The 11,185-nt window shown below is 41.8% G+C and overlaps 1 protein-coding gene across 1 annotated transcript; it reads right to left on the reverse strand.

The window, feature by feature from the left end:
• Positions 1–6,076: 6,076 nt before the first annotated feature.
• Znf706 (zinc finger protein 706) lies at positions 6,077–10,878 on the reverse strand. Its single transcript, XM_032914575.1, has 3 exons — positions 10,716–10,878; positions 8,633–8,740; positions 6,077–7,973 (listed from the first exon to the last, which is right to left on the reverse strand). Exons 1-2 carry the CDS (start codon positions 10,848–10,850, stop codon positions 8,645–8,647), a joined length of 231 nt encoding a protein of 76 aa, XP_032770466.1. The 5' UTR covers positions 10,851–10,878; the 3' UTR covers positions 6,077–7,973; positions 8,633–8,644.
• Between the last annotated feature and the right edge of the window lie 307 nt (positions 10,879–11,185).

The raw sequence follows: 11,185 nt of genomic DNA on the forward strand, positions 1-11,185 counted from the left end.
TGTTTACTGGCTTCTGAACAAGTACAAAGCCTCACCATACTGTACCCTCCCAGTCAGCACTAGGGACAGCAGAAACTCTAGGGAAAATTCAAGGTCAGCCATTGTGACACTGAATAAAACCAGGTGCAAGTGCACCCACGGCTCTTGGATCAGGCCCTAGAACGACAGAATACATCTTCCTAAGGCTTCCCTTGTAGGCAGCATTATCCACTCAGACTCTTCCTCTAGCACACAAAATCCTGCCAAGCAATACTTCCCTGAACACAGCAGAGATCGAGAAGTGGGCATCAACTTCACAGGATAGCCAGCTATCTACAAGAAGAATGGTTTGTGTAACCTGTTTCCACAAACTTAAGCTTGCATTTTTCTTTTAAAAACAGAAAAGTCATGCTTGATCCGAGCATGCCTGCTAAAAGCTAACACAATGGCTCCCACAGGAAAAGGTGCCAGGACAGATTGCTGCCATATTTTGGGCTCATGGAATAAATTTTCTTAAACCCTAAATGAATTTGCATTTATTCCACTTAAACAAGTACTTACTGGTTTTACTTCAGTGTTATTCTGACCTAAAATCTCCCCCCATACTTTGTGCAAATTGACCATTTAAAAAAAGCACACTGGACGGAACTGTTCTGGAACACTTAGAAAGTAAACATAAAAAACAATGACAAGTATTTGTTACAGTTTAGGGGATGCTGCACGGTTGCACACTAACTCAAAACTCAAGGAACCAGAAGTAGGACCACTTCTGCTGCAGAGGGCCCTAAAGAACCTTACACAAAATGACAGAGATCAGGTTACTTCTAGTAGTTATGCATTCTAGGAGCAATCCCATCAGACTGGATAGGCTAAACAGAGTCTCACTAAATGGCAGGCAGGCAGGCAGGCAGGCAATGCAGAAGAAAGAAGTAGTTAGTGGCTCAAAGAATGCATGCTAGCTCACCTTGACAGGAGCTCATAATGAAGTCGTGAAGAGCTGGATGTGCACACTGGGGCTAGACTGAGGAATGCCTGTCACTGACAAGTCACATGCTTCAGGAGAGGAGCAGGCTGGAATTGTGTTCTAGGAAAATGTCTCCTTACAAACGAAACATGGTGAGGGAAGATACAAAATGTAAAACTAAATATGATCATCATGGTTTATAGCCAAGATACTTAAAGACCAAGACCAAACTGATGCTACGACCTTTACTACTTTCTTTTTAAAAGTCAAGACATGAATTACATTTGCTTATTTTTCTGGATAGCTTCCTGCTGTTAGCACTTCCCTGCACTGACAATGGTTAAAAATCTCATATAAATTCTGTAAGCTATAAAGCCCTGAGCAGGGTAAGCATGAAGGGCATGTGGAAACCAGCAGAGGCATGTTCTCATCAGGTTCCTCTCCTTAAAAATGTGTATTTGTCTGCCTGTCTGTGTGTGTGTGTGTGTGTGTGTGTGTGTGCGCGCGCGCGTGTGCCTGCATGCGTGTGTGTGTGTGTGTGTGTATGTGTGTGTGACGTGGCCATGGTGTCCTTTTGGATGGAGGCCAGAATACAACTTTTGGCAGTTTGTTTTTCCCTTCCACTGCAGGTTCCCAGGACCATACACAGGTAACCAGGCTTACACAAGTATGCCTGTCTACCCATTGAGCCACTTCACCGCCCCACCGTTCACTTTCACAATGCTTTAAAAAACTTGTGGCAAGAAGACCAGAGGCAGGACCACTCAGCCCCATTCTTGTCACTGCTCCAAGTTTTTAGCTTTGGGGGCTTCTTAGCATACTTCTAGCTTGCTGTCTTGTTTCCTGTATTGGTATGTGTCCCCCTCACATGTATTTTCCTTAAAGTGCTGAGCTTCATGGAAAGCTTTAAGGAACATGCACATTGCCACCAGAAAAGCCCACAGGCAGGTGAGGAGGAAGCAGTACAATCCCGAAAACCAGAAATGGGCAGGTACGTGTGAACACGCATCACACACTCGCTTCAGCAGCTGAGCAGCAGAAAGCTGCAAAGCACTGAGCTGTAACGGGTACATGTGCTCACACATTTCCTTTACTTGAGGTCTGACACAGGTCTCAGCTTCTCCATCTTCAAAGGTGACTAAAGACTAGACACCCCACCCCACCCCCGCTTAATAAAAAGCAGACCAGAAAAAGGCCAAGGAATAGGAAACTCAACATTGCTACTTGTCTACTTTGCTACCTTTCTTCCTCCAGAGCAAGAAGGTGCCATAAATAAAATGTGTTTACCGACTGAGTAAAATACATGTAAATACTAAGTTCACACTCCAGCCATGTGGTAGGTAAAGCTTGGCACACACCTGTAATCCTAATACTCTGGCTGAGGCGAAAGTGTGCACTGGAGGCAGCATGGCTCTACGTACAGCACTTGGCTCTACAATAAGGTGTCTGAAAAATGGGGCCCATGAGAAGTCCTTCCAGCAACTACTGCAGACGCAGCCCCCATTTTAGCAGGTTGTGGATTACGGCTTTCATTATCCATGTTCCCTGGGAGCCTTCAGTTCTCCAGCTTGCTGTGGACAGCACACATCAAGCACACAGAAGGTCCAACAGGAAATGGGTAATGGATAAATTGTACCTGGTAACGAATAAAGCAGAATGTTCCAAGTTTCACCAAACACCAAGGACTACAGCACATTTAAACAAGTTGTGTGAGAGAGAGACCTGGCCCTCACAAAGTACTGAAAGGCAACACTGCTGCCCAGAAAACCTGGCCTGCAGTTTTGGTTCTCCCTCACCCTCTGATAAAACACTGCACATCTCATCATCTGCTTCCCAGCCGGAGCTGTCAGCTTAAGAAAAACGTATAACCAACCACACAGCTACGCCTAGGCCAAGTCATGAAGACAACTGGCTTGCTATGCTATAAACAGCGCAGTTCCATGACAGACATGACTACAGAATATGTACATGTGTGCACAAGTCTCAAATAGACCATGGCTGGTTTTTTATAGTTTTAAAAACTCAGTTTTATCATACTCTCCAAAACATACATACATATATATAAATATTTTTCAAATATATGACTTTTTAATCCAGTAGATGACAAGTATCATGTACAGACTCAACACATCTGGATCTCTCAGTGTAGATGAAAACAGCAAGGTCTCTGGACACTACCAACATCACTGTACCAAAGCAAAGCGAAATACCTTTATTTGTTTTTTAAAGATTTATTGTATTTATATGAGTATACTCTAGCTGCCTTCAGACACACCAGAAGAGGGCACTGAATCCCTATTACAGATGGTTGTGAGGCACCATGTGGTTGTTGGGAATTGAACTCCGGACCTCTGGAAGAACAGTCAGTGCTCTTAACCACTCAGCCATCTCTTCTGCCCAAAATTCTCATTCTCTCTCATTCATAATCTCTCCATATTCTCTCTCGTATTCATTCTCTCATTCTCTCTCTCTCATTCTCCCTCCTTCCCTCCCTCCCTCCCTCCCTCTCTCTCTTCCAGAACTGAGGACCAAACCTAGGGCTTTAAGCAAGCGCTCTACCACTGAGCTAAATCCCCAACCCCTTGTTTGTTTTTGAGACAGGATTTCTCTGTGTAGTCTTGGTCGTTCTAGAACTTGCCCTGTAGTCTACCTGCTTCTGCCTCTTGGGTGCTGGCATTAAAGAGGTATACACCACCACTGCCTGGAAAATTCTTAATCTATATTTATAACTACCTTAAAAAATAAAGTTAAATTATAAACAGGTTAGCCTGTAATAGGCAAGGTACAAAATGGTGTATAAAATAATTTCCTTCAAAGAGTATTTTACCCTAACAGAATCTTCCTACCTCAGCTACATTATATCCCCACTGTCAAGTAACATCATACTATACACACTGCACAACCTGACTCCACTTTAAGAGCTGCTCTCCACTCTCACCCATGGGCTCAAAGGCTGCCATTCATAAGCCTAAGCTGACTAGCCCACACACTCTCAGGCTTCCTCTCACCCAGCCACCCCCACCTTGCTTTCACTCTTTGCTCCTGTTCCTCTCTCCACAACTCTAGACAACTCCCCATCCCACTGGGCATAACTGACCTCTCTCTCTCCCCACAGAGGCTACCCACAATACACAATGCACTTAATATCTACCCTAGACTTATGTAAATAATTACATTTACTTATGTAAAGAAATACATGTATTTATGCAGAGGCTTGGGACACTTCTTTACACAATGTTGCTTTCATGTTTAAGTTTACAACCAACATAAGACTCTCACAGCACCACCCTCAAGTATATCAGCAATTTCAATTTGGAGCCAGAGAAACAGCTTAGGGCTAACCCTAAGGTAGTAGGTGTAGGCCCTGGGCTCAGTCTCCTCTCAGCCTGGGGTATAGCGGGGGCATCGCTAGGTATAAAAAAACTCAGCCAGAGAACCTGTCCCATAAACACGTGGACCAGGAGATTCTTCCTCCCCCAAAAAAATATTCAAGTAAAAATGCTAAAAGAAGAAAAAAAAAAAAAAACTTTCCCCCAAAAGAACCATTGGAGAAATGCTTATTCTGGGAAGATAGTAAATAAGCCTGGCACTTGTTAGTCTTACAAACTGGGAAATTCTGAAAAACCAAAACACGGAGTATCTGACACTGGAGCCAGTCCGAAAGCTGCTACCAGTCAAAGCTGGAATAATTTCAACAGGGCAGATAGAGTACAATCCAGTAGTACTGGGCTGAGAACCCGTACGGATTCACATAGGCAACTGAACAAATGGGAATAAGCAAAGCCTCCATAGACCTCCAAGTAACAAAGGCTGCTTCTCAGCAGCCAGAACTCAGCGAGAGGAGCGAGAGGCAGAGAGCGAGCATTGCGGTCCATACAACAGAAGCCATTAGCAATCACCATGCAGAGCGATGTGCAGGTTGGTGCACACCTGCAATCCAAGCAGGTAAAGACGGCATGGATGTCAGAGAGCAGGCCAGGCTATACGAGACAGCGTCTCGAAACCCACACACAATTATGCAACAGCACTGTAAACACAGATGATTCTAAAGAGTAACTTTTACATTATCAACTCTGAAGATCACAGCCGTACAGGCACGGACAGCACGTGACTGAAGTGTATAGTGGACACTTCAAACCTGGAGCTACTCTACACAGGAGGTGAAGGTAAAAGTGGCTGCAGAAAGAAAACGACTCAGCTCATCAACAGAACGCTTACGAGGAGTGCTTTACTGACCACTCTGGTATGTACAGTGACATCACATATGGCATGACTTGGTTCACTATCTATACATACTAAATAAGAACCCCAAGGTAGGAAACTGTACAAGTGAACTCATTCAGACCTGGTTATTTAAGTGTGACACTTTAGTTTAGACTGTGCTTGATCAATATAGAAAGAGTGACACGGCCACTGCAGCAGGCAGTGGGCTACAAGTGTGAATAATGAAAAATAAAGGCTGGGGCTTTGGGTAACCTGTAGTTTTAACTATTATTTTATGCCATAGCTCAAATTGCAATTACTCTGCAATACCTTTGAAATATTTGTAATATAAATCCCAGTCACGGGGTACATGACTGGTGGCACAGGACTTTAATCCCAGCACTCAGGGAGTAAAGGAAGGTTTTCTGAGTTCCAGGTCAGCCTAGTCTATAGACCGAGTTCCAGGACGCCATGGCTACACAGAGATATCCTATCTCAAAAACAAAAAAAACCACAAAAACACAAAAAACAAAAGCAAAAAACAAAAAAACCCTTACACCACCACCACCACCACGGACACATCCCAAGTCTTGCCTCAAGTCTTGAGGTCACCGCAGGGTTAACCATCCGAGTCTAGCAGCTGGCCTAAGCAGTTTGTCGTTCTTGTCATTAAGTCAATTCTTTCCTTCCAGTGTAGTACACTGCACACAGCAAGCCTCGAGCGTGACAAACCCTTTGTTCATTCGTAGGCAGTATCTCACAGACTCAGTCAGATACAGGGAAAACGATGGCCAAAAAAGAACGAAAAGAACTTACTTGCCGTCCTCTGGATTACCGAACTATAGTTCAGAGACAATTCTAAAATCGGAGAGGGAGGAGGGGGAAGAGGCCATGCAAAAACCTCTTAAAAGGTTCAAGAAATTAGACTAGTTTCATTTTAACATCTTCTTTAATAAGACATTACAGCACAGTGAGGTCCCAAGTGTGTCAGCTAAACATGGGAGGTGAGAATGGAAACAGGCTTAATGTGAACCCCATTCCTTTCGACAACTAACGTAAATACAGAATACAATCAGATCAGTCCCTTGCTATTTTATATCACCTTTGAAGACACCAACACAGTTTCTAAACAAACTTGTCTGTTAAGATAATCTCCAAATTAAATTACAGAGATGTTTGAGCTGTCATTTTTCTCCTTACAGCAGATTTAACTGAAACACAAAATAGGACCATGCTGGCAATCCCCATGCTAAGAATGAAGATCCATCAACTATTCCCTATCACTGAGATACAGAATGAAATATGGTGTCTTCAGCTGCTCATAAAACAGTTAAATACAAGATTGAAAATGTTTTATTCTGAATTACAACAGTGAAACGAACAAAAAGAATTAAACTGAAAATTGTGAACAGGCTCTAAATAACCAGTTTGTTACTAAAGGAAACATACATCTGTGTAAAGCACTTTTGAAAGCTCTAAAATTGCCTTTTAACTAGAATGTCACTAAGATCCACAAAAAACAGGTAAAACTCTAGTCAGCAACATTTTAGCAGAGGATAACCAATTATGAAAGGCAGGAAATTAAATAAGGAACAGACAACTGTACTTATGTGAGGCTGGGGACAGGGCTGCTGTGGAAAGAACCAGCACTAAGATTCTCCCTTGAAACACCATCCTTCAAATTCAGTGGCACCTGAGCCAGGTGGTCAGAGTATGTTAAGCTGTCCACTAACTGCCCAGGCTACATCACGAGGGATCCGAACCCCGTTATCCACAGGTCAGGGCTGCAGCTCAAAGCGGCTGTCAGGATGTAATGGGTTTCCCACTACATCAATTTCTAAACTTAAACTTTACAGCAGACTTGCTTGTAAACTACAAGAGCAGAGCTAGTCCTAACTGGCAGAACACTTTGCTAGTTCAGGTAGAAGTCAGACTAGACAGTCTTTGATTTCAGGAGCCAGCAAGACTAAGTCTCTAAAATTAGAGTTTTATTTGAAAGACAAAGAATGTTCTGGGAATTAGCCTGGAACAAATCACTTTAATCTTCTTGTTAATGCAAAAATCCATTCATAAAATTAGCTAAATAACTTTCAAAATCTTTCAAAACTTATAGTTCAATTTCCAATGACGAATCTGAACAACCTGCGAAGACCCATGTGAGACACAGGCCTTCACAGCTCCCATCGCCCCTTCATTCGCTGCCCAGAAGGGCTCACTGGCAACCCTACCAGTCTTATGAACTGGATCTGTCATCTACAGGGCACTCCCAGATGGACACACAGGAAATGACATGCAACTGTGAATACTCGGAAGCAGCAGCTCAGCCATTCCTTAGCCTGCATCAGCTGCTGTAGAATCATGTGCACGATTTAACGAGTGAGCCTGCTCTAGTTTAACAAGCCTGCCACTGAGCTGAGAAGGGAGGACTGCTCTTGCAACACTAGCTCATCAATTCATTTTTATAATAAGGCAAATAATAAGGAAAGTTAGAACAGAATTTCTAGAACCATTTATCCTGTGGTGTTGTAAAATCAAAGCACTACTTTATTAAATGAGTTATTTTACACAATATGAACATCAATATAATTACAATTGTAAAAAAATTTTATAACAAGAATGGACTGATTTTTCAGATTTCCACATCAGAGTCAACTGTACATTTACACAGAATTGTCTTTGCATGAAGCCCAAAGGGAACAGCATAAAAATGAGTGTTTCTGTAGCCCCTTTATTTTTTTGCTGATCAACAGTTTGTTTAAAAAAGCAGCTGCAGGTTTGTTACCTAATGTCTGAGACAGTAGAAGAGTCCAAGGTGTCATGAATTCACCTGTAAGACATAAGAAAAAGCTTCAGTAAATGTAATCACTGACAAGCATTTCAAATATCTAAAATTAAAGACTATCAAGATGTCGGTCTCTGGTGTATTTGCAAACAGGTATTATAGGTAGAAAGAACTCTCAAACACACGTGCAGTATGTATCACACTATTTAGAAATCCATCTACACATAAAGTTAGAAATAACTTCAAGGGAGTTCCTACAGAGCATGCCCATATTTTGCTCTTTATTTTAATAGAGAAAAGCTCTGCCTAGCACTGTAAATAAAAGGACAGTAAAAATATAGTCAGTAAATTGCTGACTTTCTGGGAGAAGACCCTTATGACTTTGAAATGGTGGTTTCTCCTACAGCTGACAAGTCTTTCATTCTTGGCTCAAAGTTGGCCAACACTCACTCACCCCTCCCCACTATTCTTGGCAATAATTGCAAAAACCTGAATGTTTTGAAGGCATAAAAAAGAAGGGCACAGAGAAAAGACCTTTGCCAATCGTAAAGTGCTCTAGTACAACAAGAGACACTATTGTTTAACTTTAGGACAACAGTTAGACATAAGGCTGCTAGAGGCAGAAACCCATTCCATAGCTGAAGAGATAGTTTTGCTTCTATATTCAAAACCAAGACCAAAAACCCAATAGAAAGATCAACTACCTGTAAACAACTTTATGCCTGAACATCAGCCAATTCTGGAGGAAGTGGAGTCTTAGGGTGCTTGCTCTCAAAGTGCTGCTTGAAGGTCTTGGGGTCAGGCATTTGTGTCTAATTTAGAAAGTGTGCAAAAGAGAAGAACCAGACTTTATGTAGGAAAGCAGTACATGTAACCTGTAAAAAAAACTTTGAACTTGCTTATGCTAGACTAGTAATGCAAAATGCTTTTAAATTTCTACTTGTGACTGGTATATGAAAAAGTATCTTACAAAAAGGAATTTCCTATCATTACACATACCAAGAGGAACAGCACATAAAATCAAGGGATTTTATGACATTAGTAGCATTAGAAAGCGTTTACGCATAGGTATGTTATAACTCTCACAGAACCTTGACAGTAACCTTTAGCTTCTATCAGCTCATTTTATCTGCTAGACAAACTAAAGCCTAGAGCTCTCTCTGCCTGAGACTGAGAGCTGTTTCAGCTCAATTCTAGGTTCTCCTGGTTTCATGTAACACAGAGTAAAACAGAAACTCCCTTTGGCAAGTACATTTATTTATAATTCAAAACATTCTACTACATAAAACAAACAAAAAAATAAAGTGTTTTCATTTATTTTGCTTATTAAGTTTTTTAAAGTGTATTTCTAGGGACTGGGGAGACAATTCAGCAGGTACAAGAGGACCCGGATGTGGATTTTCAGCATCCACATAAAAGCCAGGCATGGACACACATTTCATGACCCTAGAGCTACTGGGACAAAGACAGGGATCTCCACAACTTGTGGGTCAGCCAGACTAGCCCACTGGTGAGCTGTGGGTTCAGGAGGAGACCCTGATTAAAAACTGTCAAGTGGGAGCAATAACACCTGACATCTGCACATGTATGCATACACAAGCACCTGCACACATATATCAATTCATGTATATACACACGCAGACCACACGCACCTGACAAAATATACCTTTAAAGTCAGGGTATGTCTTTATTACTAACCTAATGAAATTTAATTTCACCTTTCCTCTGTTTAAAAAAAAAATCAGAAGTCATTCAATTTCATCATCAGCACCAAGGTTCAACATGCTTACAATACTGACTGTTAGAGATTCCCTCTTTTCATAAGAACCTTCGTGTAGTTAGGAACTCCTGTTTCATTTGTAAAGATTTCAACAGATGACTACCTTCAGTCTAGCAATCATGTCATAGCAAGATCCCTTCCCATCTGCACCAAGTACAGGGCTTAAAACCACTGTGTCTATACACCAGACCAACCCTATGTTTTTCCTCTAGCACCTCATTAACCTCAAGGGTGGTGAACTCACAAAGGCTAGACTTTAAAGCTAGACTGCCTAGACTCAGGTCCTATCTCTTCTTACTTGCTGGATCTGCAGCAAATTATACAGGTCAGTTGAACATCTGCACATCAGGAAGGAAGCAGCACAACTCACTGGTTGCTGTGTGGATTAAACATATGACCACAGTAACACAGCTGCCTCCATCCTCACACATGGCAAACACTCCAAACAATTCTTTAAGCACATTAATTCTCCTAAGAGCCCTCAATGTGGATAGTCTGTGTGATCGCATGTGCCCACACTGCATCTGGTGGAGATGGAGGAAAAGAACTATCATATGGGTAGCATTACATCTGGTGGAGATGGAGGGAAAGAACTATCATATGGGTAGCATTACATCTGGCAGCACTGTAAAGGTTAGCCTCATCGACTCTAAGAATGCAGTCGAGACTTTTTACAGCATCCAAAGTGGATGATAAGCTCCACAAAGACACCTTTATTATACACAAGGGCAGGACACTGCTTTATCCACATTTTCCCAGCTAGCACTTAGAGAAGTGTGCATGGCCAAGGAAAAACATTTCTTGAACAGGTGACTGCAGATGAATTCCTAGGAAACCCACTCTCAAATCTACTAGTTCAAAGAAAGCATCCATCTTGTTGTGGAGGAATTTTAACCTCTCTGTTTCACAGGGTGAGAACTGGCTACAAGAATGCACCGTCCTGGGGTTCCTTACCCCACAGACCATGAAGGTATATATTAAGGCAGCTTTGGTCTGGGGACCCTTACCCTACAGACTGTGCAGGTATATATTAAGGCAGCTTTGGCAGCAGCCTTTTGGTCATGTCCTTGTTTCTTCTTTTGTCCAGCCTGCTTTTTGGCATTTTTCTGCTGAGACTGAATCTTCTGCTGTCCACGAGCCATATCTAAAGACAAAAGAGTAGGCACCAAATGACTTCTTCATTCTACAACAGAGCAATTTAAGCAAAGTAATAATATTCTCAAAGTTGCCTACTTAAATTTCAGTCATGGTCAGTAAGAGGCGTGAGTGGGTTTTCAATTTCACACACAATGTTGCTAAATGACAAATGAGTATATTCCTCACAATACATATTCAACAGGATCAATGCATCAATGTATATACAAGGATGTTCACAGGACCTGTTCTAAAACTAGGCAGTTCAAATATCAGTGGTAAAAATAGATAACACACAGAGGGATGCCAGGCAGCATTAAAAAAAAAAAAAAAAAAAACAATA

This window comes from Rattus rattus, chromosome 1 (assembly GCF_011064425.1).
Source record: "Rattus rattus isolate New Zealand chromosome 1, Rrattus_CSIRO_v1, whole genome shotgun sequence".
Lineage (NCBI taxonomy): Eukaryota > Metazoa > Chordata > Mammalia > Rodentia > Muridae > Rattus > Rattus rattus.

Excerpts from the sequence above, each read along its gene's own strand:
- Znf706 (XM_032914575.1), bottom strand. The coding sequence starts at position 10,850 with ATGGCTCGTGGACAGCAGAAGATTCAGTCTCAGCAGAAAAATGCCAAA. Across the intron at positions 8,741-10,715 it reads ATACCTGCACAGTCTGTAGG|ACACAAATGCCTGACCCCAA; the intron begins GTAAGGGTCCCC and ends TTTCTAAATTAG.